This window comes from Talpa europaea, assembly GCF_964194135.1.
Source record: "Talpa europaea genome assembly, chromosome: 8".
Classification (NCBI taxonomy): domain Eukaryota; kingdom Metazoa; phylum Chordata; class Mammalia; order Eulipotyphla; family Talpidae; genus Talpa; species Talpa europaea.
Window position 1 is genome coordinate 109199866 of NC_140075.1, and position 20520 is coordinate 109220385.

The 20520-nt window shown below is 40.7% G+C and overlaps 1 protein-coding gene across 14 annotated transcripts in view; it reads right to left on the reverse strand.

The window, feature by feature from the left end:
* Positions 1 to 20520, reverse strand: part of NRXN3 (neurexin 3) — a gene marked incomplete at both ends in the record, with an annotated part of 1501492 nt that overhangs the window by 806601 nt on the left and 674371 nt on the right. For 8 of the 14 annotated variants that reach the window (XM_084241403.1, XM_084241405.1, XM_084241406.1 and 5 more), the window contains 3 exons: positions 11566 to 11739; positions 12860 to 13050; positions 13605 to 13986. In XM_084241403.1, coding sequence (XP_084097529.1) covers positions 11566 to 11739; positions 12860 to 13050; positions 13605 to 13986 — 747 coding nt within the window. Of the gene's footprint in view, positions 1 to 7251; positions 7279 to 11565; positions 11740 to 12859; positions 13051 to 13604; positions 13987 to 20520 lie in introns of all 14 variants that reach the window. The other 6 variants (XM_084241402.1, XM_084241404.1, XM_084241391.1 and 3 more) reach the window with 1 other exon arrangement.

The window sequence follows — 20520 nt, forward strand, 5'->3', positions numbered from 1 at the left end:
CTGCTCCCCTCAGCAGTGTACTTCGGTCCTTCTGCCTGCTCTGCTCCCCGCTCTAGCTCTGGTGAATTCTCTCACCCTCCCGCGCTTCTGACTGTACCCAGTGCATGTATAAACAAAACAAACAAACAAATATAATAAATAAATAAATAAATAAAACATGCCTCTATAAAAAAAAATAAGCAAATAAGCAATCTAAGGTAAAAAAATTAAAGGTTAAAGAATTTTTTAACTGTTGATCAAGTTGAGATGCATGATTTCAGAAAATCAAACTGAGAAACATGACATTTTAATGTAAGGATGTGTGGGGTTGTTAAATAAGGGAAATTTTCAAATGCCATTTCAATTCAAAATGCAATGAAAATAAACAGGAAGAGGTAGTTTTGTGCAATTATATGAACAAAACTGTTCAGATGCATATGATCATAAACATAGCAGATGTTTCTAAAGACTTAATAAATTTATCTAAAACATTTGTCCAAATCAATCTAATATTCCAGACACAGAAAGTGAATAATCTTTTGAGATAAATATTTAGAAAGCTTTTTGTTATCTTTCATAGCTTAAAACTATACGAAGACAGTGGAGAATGGTATATACTACTTTTGCATTTGATATGTAATTAATCCTGACTAAAATAATCACATATCCCTTTGAGAAAAGATGGTGAATGACAAGGCAAAAAGGTGGGCATGAAAAGACTAGATAAGTTGTCAGCGAAGTTAGTACTTTGGTTTATTAACTCCCAGTTCAGCTTTTAGTTCACTGAGAAACATCGAATCATGCCTTTTTTCTTTATTTTTTGCAGGTGATAACTCTGATGGCTGCCCTAAATTTCCCATCACTCTGCTTGAATTTGGGATTATTTTTGTCATGAAGAACTGTCCCAGTCATTTCAAGCCTGTTACTGCTAAAATCTACCTTTGCAGTACATGCAAACTGAGTCAGCCGATTCAACTCCTCCTTAGGGTCTAAAAATCAAAAGTAGATAGAGCATGTGCTTTTACCTACAGGTTCTGTCTGAAATGCAGGATACTTGGATCCAAGCATATTTTCTGTTTTGCTCAAGTATGATTTAACCAAATCAATGCATCAAATGCCCCAATTTGAAATGGATAAATATTGTTAAACCAACACCAGATAGTCTAGACTAGATCAGGGAAGAAGTCTGAGTGGGGTGAGGCTGAGGGTGACACAACTGAACCGTTTATCCTAATGTGCCAAGGTTGGAGCCAAGTGATTGACAGTGGTTTAACCATATCCATCACCTTTAGCCACAAAGCATGAACTGTTTGCCAAAGGGCTTAGAATTAGAATCCCTGAAATGTGGATGTGCAATAACATCACAGTATAATCTGAGCCCACCAAAGAGCCCCCCCACCCCCTGCCCCCCCCACACACACACACAGAAAACACAGCTGTCTTGAGAAGGAGCCTTAGAAGAGTCGCCATGGACTTCTAAAGAGATCTAACTTCCCACCTTGACTTTATTTTCCATTTCTGTTAAGTACATAAAAACCTTTCCGCTTTTTCACTTTTTAATTTACTTGATTTCATAGAAGAATGAGTGAGTGGTAATTGGGTGGCAAGGTGCAAAATGACCAGAAAAAGGAAAGGTGAATACATATTACATGTATTTGTGGGTGCATGTACTAGTGTACATGTATGAAAGACACTCACCCCCTGAGAGTTTGTAGTCACTACTGCTCAACTGTAAGAATTTACATATTGAAGTTTGAAGCCAGAGTGGGGTGGGAAGGGAGGGAGTTTGCTGTGACATTAAGTGACAGCGGGTAGATTAGCTGCACACAAATCTCTGCCCATTCAGCAAAGTTACTTCTGTAGCTACAGAGTATTTCTACATTTACAGTAGAAATGTATCCTTTGTCCCTTGGCTTTTTTGAAAAGAATTATTTACAGACATCATAAGATTCATTCTTTTTAATTGGCAGAAACCCAACACACTTCTATTTAATTTTAAGATAAGAAAGCTATGATCCTTAAATGTGTCAAGTGTCTCTCTTCATCCAGAATCGACTCAGCAGTAAATGCTCTAGTTCCTGTTTTACAGAAGATTAAGAAAGCCAAAGAACAGTGTCCTCAATGTTATTATAAAATTTCTTTGGCAGAAAGAACTAAGAGCAAGCAATGTTCCCAAGATCCTGTTACTGTTTTCTCCTAAAGGCAGGATATATACCTTGCTCAGGCTCAGGAAGGCATCAAAATCGCTCTTACCAAGATTGTTCAGGTGGTTACAGTTTCCTTGGTTAGGATGACTTTTAACACAAAGGTCTACTGATAATAAAATTCAACATGTTGGACAATTTCTGTAACATGCCTATTCTCCTCAATCATATCAGCACCCTCATCATACACTGGGCACAAGGAAAGTCAAGATGGGCATGACCAGAAACCAAGATGCCCTCACGAGGTCTTCAGTGGTTTTTGATGGATTCTGTTCTGGTAAATATTCAACAATCAGAACTCTCAGATGGAAAAAGTTAACACAACCTGATCTATAACATTTGTTGATTTCCATAATGTAAAAACTCCCACCACACCAATTTCAAGCTGATACATGTTACAGGATGTAGACCAGCTTGTAAAATCCCTGGAAATTCCTGTGCTTGTGTCCACTCCAGCAGTGCTTGATGGTCAATGAACTGCAAAGCATAATTACACTTTGTGAGTAAAGCAATTCACCCACGTGCCACTGCCATGGCAACAGAGAAGCGGGCTGCCACGGTGAAGGGTTTGTGAAGGCAAGAGAATGCTGGCTTTATAAAGCTTTCTTGCTCAATCCACCCTATTTTCATAGGGTCTCTGGGTTATTAAGGTCAAATAATTAAATCATTCCTTCCACTTAAAATCATAAACAGGTCCTCCAAAGTCAATGTTGCTTCAGAAAAATATAAATGGAGGCCTCATTTTCTGTTTTTTCTTCTTTTCTCAGTACTGATGGAGCAGCCTATGGAGTATTAGAGGGAATTTTGTAAAATAATGAGAGAGAATGGGGTTTCACATGGAAGCTCAAGAAAAAGGCAGGAATTTAAAATACTTCACTTTTGATAAAATTAAGCAAGTATCATCTAGAACAGTGAAATAGCATGGTATGAAAACCATCTATCATAAATTTAGCTTGGAGGACACTCTCAGATACTCTGTGACATTATAGGAAAAAGTTCAGAGGTTTTAAAATTCTGCTTTATCACCTACTAGCATTATGACCTTGGACTAGCTACTATAACTCTTTGAACCTTGGTTTCCTTCTCTCTATAATAAAAATAGAAATTGTCACTATCTCTGATGATGTGAAGATTAAAGGAGATAATATATGCAAAGCCTATAAAGCCATCCATAAAATAGAGATAACAGTATCTACCAGGAAAAGTCAAGATCATAATGGAGATACAACATGCCAAGAATTTAGCATGTGTCTATACTAAGTAGATCCTCAATAAAGGGTGGGATTAATTCCCCTGGAAAGGAATGTCAGGTTCTCTCCACCCTTTTTAGTTAACTCTACTGTAGTTAATTGGGAGTATGCAAATAAGACATATTTAGGGAGAAATTCATGCCTATCCACCCACCTTGGGAGAAACCTCTCCCACACAATGTAGAGGGGCTTGAGGCAGGAAGTGTTGTGGGAAGTTCCACTTAATCTCCGTCTCTTCTATTAATACCCATAATGCAAATCATTTTTGAGGAACTAATTTTTATTAGGTCAAGGGCTACATTTCATTACACGGGATACATTGGAGAATATGACACAGCTCTTAGAGAAAATGAAATGGGAAACTATAATTCCCACAATAAGCAAAGCTGGAGCATTGAAATTTCCTTTACCAACTAGAAGTATTTGGACAATGCCAACACTCAGCTGAATGGCTTAAAAGAATCTCAGGTTCTCAAAGTATCCAAACTCAATAGATTTACTGACTTATTCAAGACATGAAGCACTCAGTAGCCCATCTCCTCAATCCCTGCTCCCCACCCACTCTACACCCATGTGCCTACCATCTGGGCATAAGGACAACTAAGAAGTTGTTCAACAAAGAAGTCATTCAACTAAGAGGAATTATAATGAAAATTGGGGAGAGGATATTCTGATTAATCACCTAACCCAATAAAGAACTATTTTATTTCTCATCATTTATGGCTCATCTGCCTCATTCCCACAGGCCAAACTTAATATTTCTTTTATCGTTGTACAGCTCCTATTCTTACTTGTATAAGCTCTTAGGGATTCTTTCCTCTCCAGGAATACCCCTCTTGCACATAAAAAAGGAGCTAGAAAATTACTTCTGAAAGGCTCACACAAATTGTCATTTTATCCCAGAGGCCCTGATACAAAGACTCAGCCACGCAACACCGCCCAGGTACCATGGGGGATACCTCCTATCCCCCCTCATCACCAGAGCCCTCCTAAACCAAAGAGTCACTGATCCACTTCCTCGACACCTAATGTGCATGTGTATGTGCTATGAAATACAGTAACATCAGAGAGGAGGGAAACAGACCGGAGAAAAAGATGAATTCCTCCTCAGTCCTCAGAGGTTTCCCCTGTGTGGCAAACACATTCGCCTTCTAGCCAGCTGAGGTCACAACAGCAGCAGGGTCTCACCTACTGTCTGTCTCAGAATCTGTTACCTCCCTCCTGACTTGGCTCTCTGCTTCTGACGTCCTTCACGGCCATTTCCATACTGCCCTCAGACTGACCTTGATAAAGAAAACATCTGCCCCAAGTGTCTGTCCTCCTGCCAGCACCCTGGGAGGAAAGCCCAGCTCCTTCACAACGTCTGTCATCCCTTCTGTCACAACCCCACAGACGTGATTTTCAGCTAAACTGAATTTCTTATCGGTCCCCCGAGGGACCAAGGTCTTCCACTTTCATCCACCTAAGCTGCATTCACATTCAGCTCTAGTTCTGCATGAGAAAACCTCCCCAGCACCCACCAACCACCATCACACCACTGCTGTGTGCTCACACAGTGTGCTCCCTCCCTACTGGCACAGCAGCCCTGGCCCTGCCTTGTAATTATTGACTAATCTCCTTTGGATGGATTTGTTTGAAGTCAGAGTCTGTTTCTCTTCTCCAACCCCAGGAGCTAGCAGAGTACTGGATACAGAGGTGTATCTGTGCTCCTGCTAAAGTAAACACAATCACTGGAGAAGTTTAAATCAATCAATCAATTTTTAAAAGACCACCCAGCCACAGAGTGACAGGAGGACTCAAGTTGTTGACTTGTCCAGACTCATTATGCTACTTCTTAGAAGACTTGTTAAATTCCAGCTGAATGCCATTTACTGTTCCCTTTCAGATGGCCTCATTCCTTTGTCATAGTTTTTCACTGCCCTTCACACTTCATGGTAATTAGTACTTTCTGTGCCCACAAGTTGTAGCTGAAAAAGTCAGAATGAGTCACTGTCCATACCCTAATGTCAGGGAAATAAAAAGACATTTGCATCCATGCCAAAGTATGGGAAAAGTATAAGTGACCCAAAATAATTACAAAAAATAACATCTCCTGCCACAAACACAGTCAAGTCGTGACAAGAATGGAAGCTCCTTGATCAGAGGAATGGGAACAAAATCCCTGCCAAAGACAAGACCACTTCTACAAATGGGGAGAATAAGTCATAACACAATCTTGTGCCCCAAAATCTGCATCCAAAACCAAACTGTTTAGACTACAGTAAATACTTTACAGTAGGCATAAAAATCAATCAGTTCATTGCATGATTTTAGCAAACCATTTTTCCTTCAAAAGGGAAATTGAGGATCACTTTGGTATGGGTGAAGTCTTCTGTAAGAAGCCCTGGGCCAGGAGGGCTTGAGAAGGTCTAGGAGGAGACATACTTGTCAATAAATGAGTGAATTTGGTCATAAGGAGCTTTAACAATAGTGGATTATCTCTTACAAGAAGTGCAATTCTGTTCCCTTCTCACTCCCTAGAATTTACAGAGAAAAATATAGAACAATTTTGCTAATTTTGCTCAAAGGGCCCTACCTACCTTGAAATCAAAAGCTGTTGTACTACTTCCTTAGCATCCAAGGGCTAATCCAGTGTGTGTTCTTTACATTAATTGTACTGTATACACAATTATACTATATACACTATATACTATATACAGCAATTATAAGATTCAGCTAAGAGGAGATGAAGAAAGAAGAGTTATAGTAAAATGGATATAGAGAGGAGGTCTTCATTGTTAAGATAAACATTTGTGTTGGTTAGCTACTTGAGCTATAACAAGTAAGTCACATCAAGGTAAATGATTTTTTAGGTTGAAAGTAATCTTTAAAGCTACCTTTGTCTTATCTACTTCTAATAACATCTGATGGTTGCAAGCTCACAGAAGCCATCTAAGACTCAACTTTCAGTCCAAAGGTGCCTAAAATACCTGTTCCTGACTTGCCATTATGAGCCAAAGCAGTCTGACACAACAGGATATGCAGACCACTGCTTCCTTGAAAGGTGGCTCTTTGAATGGTAGAAGAAGCAGTTCTGCAGCAGGTACTCACTGGCATTTAGCACACAAGCACTTTAAAGTGTACTCAGGATATAATTGACACACCTCTTCTTCCCCAAGAGTACTTTGTTTCTTAGATCATGAAACAGTAAATTGAAGTACTCAACCAAAATCCCCAATAGGAAATATAAATCTCTAGAATGTTCTAATGGCATTAATATCTCCCAAATGCCTAAAAATATTTCTTTAAAATGCATTAAGAGAAAATGTCATTCTCTTTCAAATCGCCCAAGCACTCAAAAGTCCTGCTCTGAGAAATGACCTTCCAAACTCAGAAATAATAAATTAAGAACTCAAGTGGCATTCCCCACCCTCCTTCCCAATGCTGCCTTCTACCTACAGTGAATAAACTGAAAGGTGTACCCCTTCCAAGGCCAGGATGTGGAGAGAAACTAAGCCCCCAGAAGTGGATTGCTAAGGTGTGGGTAGTCACAGTATAGGATGCTGTCAAACCACTTCAGCCTCAATAAACAAAACCACATTCTCATCCCTAACAGGTCTCCCCATGAAACCTGTTGGTCGTTTTTCATTTTTATTTTTTCCTATATTGACTTGGGTTTTCTGCCACCATTTTCTGAAGAACTCATGGTTCAGCCCCCTCCCCATAACTGCTGCTGTCCAAGAGGGGTGACAGCTTGAAGGTCTCTGAAGAGAAGGTGCCAAAGGAACACAGGGCATCCCTAAGCTGAAAGGGGTGATGGGAAGAAAAACCTTCTCTACCTTGCAGGTCAGCTTTGGTCAACGCAACTTTGTTAGCAAAAGAACAGAAAAGGCGAAAACAATAACCAGAGGTTAGTAAAGGTAGAGTTAAACCAGGGTAACATCACAGAAATGAAAATACAATCAGCATAACCAACATCACTTGAACAGACAACAGAAATGCTCTGCAGGCTCTCCAGAGACAGCACAGACAGGGGTGTACAGACCAGGGAGGAGCAGGCCTCGTCAGAGCCACACGAGCAGAGCAAGGGAAGGGGTTCACGGGACTGGATACAGCACAAGCAATGGCAACAGGGCCTCCCCACACCCACACAGCCAACCCCAGGCGTATGGCCCAGAAAAACGACTTTCCATCCGTCTGGATAAACATCAGGAAGTCAGGGTGGTGCATGGACAGACTGAAAGACATGTGTGCGTAACCAGACGGAGCCCACAAAGATAATTCTCAATTATTCTGAGTTAAGCCTGGAAGAGTCGCTGGGCGGCGGTCCTGGTAACCTCTTAAAATTGCCACCAAGGGACGTGGGACTAGCACTGGGCATATGTATCCGGGTGATTTGGGAACACCCAAGAGCTCCATTTGTTTAATTTACAAAGATACAGTCAAACCCAAATGACTGTGAGAAAAAAGGCACCAAGCCAATGTCCTTTTTATTTATTCATGCCAATCTCAAAATGAAGCACATGTGTTTCTCTGGGATGTTTACCATCTGCAGTTGTGGAATCACATTTCAAGCCAGTACATGCCTTGGTCTCTGCACAAGATCTGGCCTCAAGATAGAAAGAGCTATTTACCAGTTGAGTACTGAATTGCACACCATTAAAAAAAAATAAATAAAAACTAGCCCACATCGAGAGGTTGCAAGTCACAGTTAGATGCTGGCTACGTTGGTCAGAAACTGCACTTAATTTCAAAATTATATGCTCTGCATAGATATGAGACATAAAATCAAAAAACCTAGTTCAAGATTTTTTTCTTTTTTACTATAAACTGTTTAAAGTCAAAGAGCAGAGAATTAATGTTTTTGAGAATAATTTTGGACTCTTGGGGTCAGATAGAATAGGGAAAATAACACATTTTCTGCTTGGGGAATTTGAAGTGTTATACTCCACAGTGTTGACAAGACCAACATGATCTATCCTGGCCTGTGCACCTTGGATGTGTAAGAATAAAACACATACATCAGCTTGAAGGGACTCAGGTCTTAATTCTTAGTAATAAGTCATACTTACTCCTCTATACATAGAAACAATAAATCAAGATATGTAATATTTTCTCAGGCTCCCATACTGTCTGATACTCAAAGGCCTTCCTGCAGACCCCTGCTATGCACAGAGATTCAGGATAGAACATCCCCTTTTGCAGTATCTTCAAGGTTTTGAGCTTTTCATTTCCCTCCCCATCATCTTCCATGGTACCCTACAAAGCTCCTGGAATCTCTTACAAGAGCTGATGCACAATGGTGCAAACTTCCAGTACCTCTAATTTATCACTTAACCTACATTTGGGCCATTTTTCCCGGCCTCTTAGGCTAATCATACAAGTCATCTGTGTACAATAAACAAGGATCTTCTTCCCTCAGCACTCACCCTCCACTTCATCCCCCAGTGGGGCGGCCATCATGCTGCATGGGTAACCACCGCAATTATCTCCATGGCAATAGAGTGCAGGGCTATTAGGCCCAGGAACTTGCATAGTGGCCGATGGTAGAGCAATCGAGTCACAAAGCCTGCCTTCGACAATCAGCCATGCTCAGAGGAAGGTGGGAACCCCATAATGCATGTGATGGGTCCAGCCAAGTGCACACAGAGCTGCAGGTCAGAGGAGGCACATTTCCCCCCATTTGATGGATAATTTTCTTGGGCTAATGCTCTCCCTGCCTCTTTTAAAACTCTCCAAAGTAAAGTCCATTCCTCCTTTGTACTATACATTTTAGCCCACTTTTATAATAGTTTTTAGACTTCTTTCTAGCCCAGTATGACAGGTCTATTTCCTCACACTTCCAGTTTTACATGCCGCAGAGACAGCCTCCACCACACTTAGCTATTGAGCACTGAAAATACACATATTTGGAATTGAGATGTGTTGCAAGTATAAATACACACTCAATTTTGTAGGCTTAATATGAAAAAGGAATGTAAAATGTCATTAATAATTTTATATGGATAGTATACTCCACTGGTAATATTTTGGACATAGTGGGCTATGTCAAATAGGCTACAAAATTAAAATAAGACTACCTATTACTCCATACTTTGTAAAATATTGCTAGTAGGGAATTAAAAATTACATGTGACTCACCTGATATTTCTATTAGGCAACAATGCTTTATAGTGAAATGGATGATTTCTGTTCAATTTTAAACCTTAAAGAACTGAAGGCATGATAAAAAAATTTAACATTTGAAGAGTGCCTTATGCTTTTTAATATGTGCTTTTGATAGGATGAATGATCCCACAAGAACCAGAATTCCTGCCCTTCACCATCTTCTAAACTAAGCATCTCAATTTTGTTCTCAAGTGCTCATCTACCTTGGGATTGCTCTTAACACCTGAAAGAAGTAGCAGCAGGCCAATGAGACAAAGATCCTCAAGTCAAATGAAATTGTGTGTTTCCAGAAGAAGAAAGCAGTGTGGCTCCTCCCAGGATGATTCCTGACCTCCTGTGCCCTCACATATACACATCACATTTGGCCAATAGAATTGAAGAATATTTCTGGTTAAAGGAAATATTCTAGGTAAAGGAGAGGGACAAAAGCTCTTCATAATAGTGCCTCATGGGAAACTGACTCGTAAGCACAGGGAAATAATTCCATTCTGCACATCAGCCTGGAAAACTGATGGGAAACTTTTATAAAAATGTGCTTAAGGTGGAAAGTGAACCCAGAGAAAAGAGAGTTAAGAACAGAAATAATAAATGAAGTTGAACACTTAGGCGATGAATGAACAGACTTGGTGTGGTCAATTCATGAGCAATACAAGAAAGCACAATATATTTACACAAACAAAGGACCATGAGGCTCAACCAGATGGAAAAATACATAGATCTTGGTGACCGGTTGGACATCTCAGCCTGTCCAAGGCCCCTAGGGAAGGCTGGAAATATTTACTGCTACCCTCTGCTGGCTTAAGCTACATTGGTTTTATTTTGGAGAACAGATCCAGGAAAACTGCTTAAATCCAGTTAACAGCTCAAGAGACAGTGTGTCCTCTTCAGAAACAGGCTGAGCATCATTTGCTGTGTGCTGTATGGGTGGACATGCAATGTTATCAGATGTCTACATGAGGAACATTTTACAAATAATCTTATCTTTCATTGAGTACCTACTAAGCATGTAACAGGCATTTCATATGCTCCATATATCTCTATTTTATATATAATTACCTTTCAATGTAAGTTTTATTGTCCTGTTTCATAGAAAAGGACAATCTAGGTGAGAGAGGTTAAATAACTTGCCAAATGTCACACAGCTAACAAGAGCAACCACCTACAGGTGGGACATGGTAACACATCTGAGTAGGTATGAATCTATTCCCCTAAATCGTATAGAGTATTGCAAACAAAAGCTACCTCAATAAAAAAAAAAAAAAAAAATTACAGGAAAAAAGTAAGATGCTATTATTAGAGAAATATGAGGAGCTCTATAGAATCCTACAGAATAAGTCAAAATATTGAAAATTTATAAAATAATCTATTCAAATGGGGGGGAAATACAAGAGTTATCACCTAGACCTAAGTCCAGGACTTTCTAAGATGGAAACCCAAGCAATTCTTTCACACCACATTAAGAAACTGCCTGACAATGCCTGATAGCTAGTAAGTACTCAATAAATGTTCATTTCCTCAACTCTTTATGGAGTTCTGACATTGTTTTCCTAGTCTTGCTGAGTTTGCATTAAATAATGCAGTTGCCATCACTGACATAGGGAACATTTTTTGAGGGGGTATCCATATGAAAGTCTGATTTGTACCTCCCCATGTGTAAAAATACAAACAAAATTCCCTGTTGCCCTATCAGCCATGCTGGAAGCAAAGGCACACGTCAGAAGAAGCCAGAAGTCAATGCCAGGAAAGGACTTCTACTGACCAGTATGTGACACTGGGAAGACATCTGCCCACAAACATTCCTGGAGCCTGTGGCACATGTCTTGACATACAGCCAGTGACAGAAGGACACCAATGGTGATGCAATGTCAGGTGGCGAATGGGAATGAGAGAGGACCAGTAAACTGAGGAAGGAGGCACTGGCAGGTGCAGCAAAGAGGCTCGGTGCTTGCAACAATGCTGTAGCTTAAAAAGAAAAGAGGTTGTACCTTCACAGCCACGCTCGATCTGTCCACTCCGGTGGAGGGCATCATTGATAAGGTCTGGCAGGCGCCCGTTCAAGTCCACTGAGGCCAGACACCCCTGAAAGCCATCCCGGGAGGCTACAAGCTTTGGTAGGTTGCTGTACATGCCTTGGGCCAGGCCCGCCATGTAGAGGTCACCTGAAAAGAAAAGCAACAAAGCAAAGGAGTAAAGGACATGGACCCATGTCAACTAGAGCCCTAGTACTTCTGACCATTTACTAGGCAAAGATAATACAGTCTGGGGGAAATGGAATCTATGAAATAATTACCAGAGTGTTTACAATGTAAAAAGAAGAAAGTAATGTTTATCATGTTTATTATGTTATTCATTTTATACATGTCATCTCACAGATTTTAATCACTACACCCATTCTCTGAGGTAGGTATCATTTCCATTTTATGATGAAGTAAAGATGAATAACATTGCAACAATACCATCATTTATTGAGCGCTTTTTATGTGCTTGTTACTGACATGCTGAGGGCTTCACAAACATGAGGCCATCAAAACTCCTAACAAGCCATAAAGGTAGTAACAATCATTATCCTCGTTGTGCAAAAAAGTACACAGAAGCTGAACAAGACAGAAAATGCGACCAAAGTCACCCGAGCAGCGAGTGATTCTGCTGAGATTCCAAAACCCATAATCCTCCCTCTGGATTAGGGCCCTCCACAGGTGATATTTGTCACCTGCTGCCTCAGCTCCCACTGCCTGAGGTGACAGAGAAAAGCACCACACCTTGAGGAGTGGGCCAAGCACACATGGAACACATTTCACTAGGGAATAGTGTGATATTGTTCAAACAACATTTGAAAGTTGCATCACACATGTCTGACACGCCTAACCTGAAGTCAGACTCTGGAAACAGCCTTTCAATGGTAAGAAATGCTCTAAGAAGGATAAACTTCTTTACAAGCTTTAATGGATGGAGGGATTATACTAAGCAAAATAAGTCAGAAGGAGGAAGATAATACTGCATGGTTTCACTTAGAAGTAGAATGCAGAGACACCAAAAAAGGCACAAACACAAATCTTGAAAGCTGTTCATAGATCTAAAGGATCCGGGGGGGAGAGAGAGGGACAGCATGAAAACAGGGGGAAGAACAGGGACTATGGTCATAGACTATGGTGCTTTGATGGTGGGAGGTGTATGGTGACCATGAAGGGAGAAATCCTCTACTGTTTAAAATTTTGAAAGGGTGTAACAAGAAAAATGTACTTCATTAAATAGTAATAAAAAATACCTTACAAGATTTACCTTTCAAATCCAGATTCTTGGCACCATTGATAACCTGAGTGACCACCTTGGTGTCCACTTTCAGGCTGTGGGTGTTACTGTTGTCCCGGGTGATGACCACATTGTGCCACTGGTTGTCATTCAGGGGCCGGTCACTGTTGCCTTTGATCACATTGGGGCCATTTCCAAGGTCAAACACGTAGTGTATGTACCTACAAGGCAAAACGACCATGGGTGTCCTGAGATTCTCAAAGTGGCTTAACAGCAAAATGTGTGTAACTGACACAAGGCAGTCCCCACCAACACATGATAGTAAAATGTTTTGAAGAAAGGACAACTTTCAAAAAACTGCTTATATGTGTTACAGGTAGTGCTGAAATATCTATATATCATTTCTTCTTACAAATTTGGGCATTGTAAATAAATTAATAAACTTGGGCTCTGTAGAGAGATGCAACACAACTTATATCCCTCTTCTGCAAAAGTAAATTTTTCCACATGTTTAAAGCATTCCTTTTCATAGTCAAAAGTCTGGTAGTACTGAGTTAATGGAAGATCTTTCAGCTCATGAATTGCTTTCCCTTCCAACCCTACTCATTCCATAGATAACTTTAATCAATGAAGTTGAGAGTGGGTTATCAAGAATAGAAGGTAGTAGGTTGAATGGACACTTTTTTCATGTCTTTACGTGTTGTAGGGCTTGAGCTAAGGGCTAAGCATAAACAACTTTCCCTTGACTACCCCTGACCCTTTGACTACCACTTACCCCTTAACTAGTTCAACTGCAATGAAGTCATTGCCATCACCACTGTTGAAGAGAATGAAGCCATCTGCTGAGGTGGTCTTGAACTGGAAGAAGAGGTGCATGGAGGTGTAGGCCTGGAGGGTGGCCAGGCTCAGGTAGCTGCTCTTGGTCTTGAAGGTCACAGGGTCGGCAATGATGTTCCTCAGTCCAAAACGAGCCTTTAGTTCGCAGTAATCAATGTCACCATTTTTGCACAGGTCAATGTAGAGTAGCCCATTAAACATGAGGCTCTGCAGGTGGCCAATGAAACTGGAGGGGACAACGGAGATGTAGCGTTTCTCAGTCATAATACCCGTTTCGATGTTGTGGAATTCCAAACGGGTGTGGTCTCCCACCATAGTACCTGTGATGAGCATAGATGAGATTCAAACAGGAAGTCACCAAGCTTTGTCACAGCACCCCAACAGTGTCTTTCAGGTCTAATTTGTTTCCACATGAAATATTCAGTTCCAAAAACCAAAATATTCAATACAGTATACACTTGACATGGCCTCAGTTGGGAGCTGATTACTGGCCCCATCCAAGTAGTTGTCTGCATCCTACCTGTGCACATAGCCACTCAGAATGCCCCATCCTATAAAGGAGAATGTGAGATGGTGGTAACTCAAGCTAAAGGACACAACTACTACTTTTCTCCATTCAAGAAGGTGATTGGATACTGAAACCACTACAGGAAGGGAAGCCTCTGTTGCCCTCACCTGTGGTAATGATACAATAAACAGGACTCAGGCATCATTATCAAATATTTGCTTTTATGGTAGTTTTTAGGATTCATTTTTATTTATTTATGAATACAAGTACTGGGCTGCAGGCTAGAGGTGAAGGGGGTGGTGAGAGGATTCACCAGAGACAGAGTGGGAAACAGAAGAGATAGATCTAATGAAATACAATGCTTAGGGGAACATTGGGCGAGACAGAAGAGGTCTGCTGTGCCATATGTGGATTAGCTCCCTGACTGGGATCGAACTCACACTGCAGTGGCTGGTGATAGCTTGATAGTGCTGAGAGTTTAACCCTTGCACCAGCAGGGAGGCCCAACTGCTGCTTTTTTTTTTTTTTTATAATAACACCTAATTTTCCTTTGGGAAGCTACTCCCTCCATAACCAACAACACTTCACCTTTAAGTCACCTGGGCTGCATGAAGCTGACAGGTTCCTGGCTCCTGAAGTGAACAAGCTATTCATGCTGGACTACTCAATGTCTGTTATCCCTGAGCCCGAGAGCATGTCTAAGAATGGAAGACATGGTCTTCAAACTTTTGCAGACATCTGAATCACCTGGAAGTCTTGTTAAGATGGGTCACTGGACCCCACCTCAAAATTTATGATTCCAAATGTGGTTGTTAGAATTTGCATCTAACAAGTTCCCAGGTGAAGCTCCTGGGATGGACCTGGGGGCCACCCTTAGAATCGCTGTGTTAGAACAACCCACCTCTATCCAGCGATGTTTTGTAACAGGGCTTTGGCAGGACTGCCGAGGAAAGAGGTGATCTTTGCAAAGCTGGCTTGTTAAAGGAGTATGAAAGGCCAGAGCTGCTGGAAGCTATGAGGAAACTGGGGAAGAGGGAGGGAGGACTGGGGAGAGGGGAGAGTTGGGGGGTTGGGTCTACCTGAGGGAGGACTGGGGAGAGGGGAGAGTTGGGGGGTTGGGTCTACCTGAGGGTACAGCCCTCATAGAAGACAACCAGGAAATGGAGAAATGCAGTCTCTCTAGAGTGACCTCTTGAAGGTCTGGACGAGTCGGCCAACTCCAGACTTTTAAACACTGCAATATCAGATTCCCTTCTGTGCCTAAAGCATTTGATATGGAGTCTAACAGTTGCAACCAACCTCCAGCTGATACACATTATCTTTTAGACATTTCATTAACTCCTTTAACCTGCAAGTGGTGAGGGACAGGAGCAGTGGTAATGAAGTGGACTTGAAAAAAATAGTGACTGGGCCTCCCCCGGTGGCACAGCGGTTGAGCACTGGCCTGCAAAGCTGCCCGCAGCCTCTGCAGTGCTGGTTCAATCCCTGGCCACTGGCGCGGGTCCCACATGGCGCACAGACCTCTCCTGCTGCCTGCTGCTCCCCTCAGCAGTGTACATCGTCAGTCTGCCTGTTCTGTTCCCTGCTCTGGCTCTGGTGAATCCTCTCACCCTCCCGTGTTTCTGACTGTACCCAGCGCTTGTATAAATAAATAAATAAATCTTTTAAAAAAAAAGAAAAAACAGTGACTGGAAATTTTAGTAACAAAGCAAGGACGACATCAGGGCCAGAGTAGAAAGTGGTTCCCTCAACCTTCATATAGAGAAATAACATTAAAATGTAGCAAAGGAGTCCTAAGGACCCATTAGAGGGAGAGGAAGGAGAATTTCCTTATTTCTGCCCTCCTATTATTACCTCCCTTGTTGAAGAAAATCCACTAGCAGGATAGCCCTTAGCATCTCTTTGTTTCTCTCTTATAACTCTCAGTGATAAGGGAGTGCAAAGCTGGCTTGCTAAAGGAGTACGAAAGGCCAGAGCTGCTGAAAAATTAAGAATTAAGAATAACCTGCAAAGAGAAAGTGCATGTGCATAGCTGGGCCTGGCACTTCCTGTTTCTCTTGACATGAAACACCTATGTACCCCACCCATCCACAGCAGGTGTCAGAGAAGCAAGCCTTCTTTGGTGGAAGATGCCCACCCCAGTACTGAATTAGGTAGTGAGGCAGCGGACAATTATGTCTAATTCTGAAGTTTACTAGATAAGTCACTTTTTTCATTAATAGCATCACCACTTATAAAAGCTACCTTGGACGTTCACCTGCCTTGCATGATTTTTTTCTCTATTGCCATAGAACTCAGGTAATAAAAAAAAAGAGTGGTGGGGGAGTTACATATTCTTATGCCCCTTAAACTTAAATATCTGGGGGATTCAGCCAGCTCACACTTTCAAACACTCAATTCTGATTTCATTTTTTTTGGGAAACTACTCAGAGCTAATTCCAAGAAACTCACAAGCACAAAAGTTAGATTTACATTTTGTGAGCATCAGTGTGGTGTTTTGACAACTTGTGACAGATCTTTCTCTTAATACAAGCAAAAGTAAAATGTTGCTGCTTAACTTAAATATAAAATTGTGATAGAACAAAATCAAAATGAAACATAAATCTGCTAATAATTGAATAACTAGGACTGTATAAAATTACTTAGTACTGAAAATTGGATTGATCATCAAGATGCAAGGTAGCAAAAGGTAAAATTTGCATGCTCTAAGACAATGCAGTGGCTGAAATACTTAAATTTCCAATGTCAATTTTGCTATAGCCATTCAGCCTAAGGATGTGGATAGAAGCTTGAGGATGATAGGGAGGGGAAGCTATAGACAATCTGAACAGAAACAGAGGAACTGAACTATGATGATGTGGTAGTCATACTAATTCTTATTTTACAAGAATAAATAAAGACATAGGCAATGAGAACCAAGAAGTGATAATGGGGTGATTCCTGGTGAAGATTAGGTTTCCAAAAGGAATCAGAGAGGGGATTTTGATGTCAACTGGGAGCTTTTAGAAAAATTATGATACATTGACCTCCAGAATTGAGAGGTTAGAAAACTCTGCTCACTGGGAAATGAATTTCAAAGAGCAAGAAAATATGTATGGTTTTGGTTAAGAAACAAGACCAAAGAAGGACTTAGATAAGCAGGAAAAGGGACAGTAACTATGGAATTTGAGATCTGAACCCAGGGACACAGACTGATTTAGGGTTTGGGATGATTCAGAACACTTCAACTAGAAGTTGGGGGTCAGGAGGTTATAGGACGTAGATGGGGGATCAAAGGTCAAATTAGAAAATTTGTATTTTCTAATGCAAATTTGCATTGGCTTCACCATATGCTAAAGAAACTCATTTTGCTGTGGATGGAGGTTCCAAAAAACAAGTATGCTGTTGCATCTGGAGAAAGCGTTGAAGAGATTACTTAAAGTTTGAAACTGGTGACAAACTAAGCAAACACATATTTGAAATCTTTTAGTATCACCCAATCAATATTGGTATCCAAGAGACTTTTCATTCCCCTTCTCTGAATGCTGTCCATAGACCAAAATGCTTTTCCATTGAAGGGACAGAAACAAGCGTACATCACAGCAACCACTTTCAAATTCCAGAATAAAGAGGAGTAATTCAAAAGATAAGACAGTGAAATCTAGTTAATAGTCTTTATATGCCAGGTGACATTCTAGGCACTTCATAATCACCATCACTGTCATTATACCAGTGAACAGTACCTAAGTAACATTCTCTTGCTTCAGAGCTGAAGAGATTGAGCTGAAAGTGATTAAGTCACACGATCAAGGATCATGCAGGTAGTTTAAGTGTAAGAACTATGGAACCCAAATGAATTTAATTGCAAAGGCCAGCTTTTATACACAATAGTCTTTGAGAAAGATCTTGACTCATCCCCTACATGACTGCCCAAGAAAAGCTGCAGCTGGGATTTCACTGGTGAAATTTCCATGCAGAAGATACTGTGATGAATTCACCCTTCATATCAAGGATCAACTATCCTTATGTCACTCCATCTAACTCATGGATTAAGGAACCAGCACCTGCTCCAGAACAGCCACATTGCTTTGGCTCCTATTCAAATACAACGAGCAGCATGCAGACCAGTCCTCAGAGCAATTGAGTTGGTTGAGAATATAAACCTATGGAAAATAATGTTTGTGTGCAAACTGTAACTTTCTAAGGGCATTAGCATATGGTGTAGGAGACTGGGATGTCTGGGTTCCATAACTTTTCTGTGTCTCAGCTTTCCATCTTGTGAAACAGGAATGAAGTTAAACTAAATGTGAATATATATATATATATATATATATATATATACACATACATACATATGTATAAAGAACCCTACCCAGTGCTCACACTCTCAGCTATTATTAACTATACAGTAGTCTTTTTTTCTTTCTCTGAAATATGTTAGCAATTTTCTTGTTCTTTCTCCATTTTCTCTATTCTGCTAGAATACAATCTCCCCTGAAGTAGTGACCACATCTTGCCTCTTCTAGATGCCCCATTGTGTGGAGCAGAGTACAGCAGGCATCCCTAAGTCCTGCAGAAGGCAGATTTAAAACAGATGTCTTGGAGTCAGTTTGCACCATCATTTCTGCACATGAAGCTCTTCACCAACACTAAGAGCTTAGCATAGAAATCATGGATGGGCTTAGAGGGGGCCACTTGCGCTCCACGGTTTCTGGGCAAGGGAGAGAAGGTGAGAAAATGAAGGTTTATAAAGTCTCAGTAAATGATGCACCATTTTGCCCACCATCCTCCGGTTCCACCACTCTCAGATCCTTTCCTCCATGGTATCAATATTTTCTCAAAGTATGTTCTGTAAAATGTTTTAATAAAAGAGGCCTGGAGCCAAACAAATTTAGCGAACACTGCCTACTTAATTATCGCTGATTAGCAATGTGCATTAGCACCTTAAAAGCTCCTAATAAGTCTTGCAACAGAAAAACTCACTTTGTTTTGTTTGACCTAACATTTCCCAAATTTAGCTTACCATTTTTTTAGTAAGGAATGAAACAAATTTTCTTTGAAAAATGACTTTTTACACTTTGGTACCACATGTGTGCTGGGCGGGATGCAGGAAGGAGAGAGAAGTCAACATAAGTAGAGGGGGAAGTTCTGTGCTAGTGAGACATTCCAGGTGGAGTGGGTAGTTCACACAGCATTAGGTTCCGATTCTGAGCACAACCCCAGTGAGGTATTCTTTTAATTTATTCTTGATAATAGAAATCCAGTTCAATCAATCAATCAATCAATCAATCAATCCTTATTAACTGTCAACTGAACTTAATACCTTTCCAGGAATGCATTATATTATAATAAATGAGAACCACCAGGTTGAAGGATATTTCTTTCCTCGCTTTTGATTTCTTATGAGTCTGACCTATTATTTGCATCATTTCTGCAAACTAGCTGAAAATTTGACACCCTGGGGGGCCTTAAACAGCATGAAAGGGATTACTAAATAAGCCAATAAGACACTACTTAATAACCTGAGGACTGTGTGGTATTTTAGTTTCATTTGCCTGATTTTATGACTTCTGTGAGCTAAAATTAAAATTCCCAAACCCCTTATCACTGTAAAAAGCCACCCAAGGTTGTACCTCAGAAGCAAAAGAGTTCTTTTCTTCTTCCAAATTTCTTTGTCATTATGACTGATTTTTTTCCTATCAGCAGCAACATAGGGGGTAATGTAGCAAATGAAAGCATTTCATTAATTCCAAATTTCAAATTACTAGATGACCGAGGCATTCCATGGTGTAGTCCTGCTTTTTAATTATTAGTGGTAAGAGAAAGCACACTTTATAATTACCTTCATTCTAAAGGTTCTGTAAAAGAATAAAGACAGAGGAAGGCCGTACACACGGCAATCCCCAGTACTGCAGTTTTTATGTCTGTGCTTTTCAGGGTGGATAATTTTCCCTGGATAATTTTCTATAGAAATCAAAGGAACTGGCTGCCAAGGGAGACTGGGCTGAGGTCGCCATCTAGTGGCTCCTATGCAAACAACAGGGTCACTCTGCTCTACTGGTCTAAACCCAGAGGATTTAAAGGAAGTTTGAATCATCATCTCTGCCTTGCAGGATCCTGTCTGCACTGCCAGCCCAAGGGAATGTCTCATATAATTAACTCAGGACAGCTGTGAGTTCTAGACCATATAGCCATCTTTCTGTCTCTTAGCTTGCTTACATTCATTACAGGAGGCTAAATTATCTCTATTTACAATTTTAGAGTATATTACATCTTGCGGTTCTGTTTGATCCATTGGGTAGAGGGAAGGTGGTAAAGGTAGTCTACCTTCCAAATGTATCCCCACAATACATTTCATTATATTTTC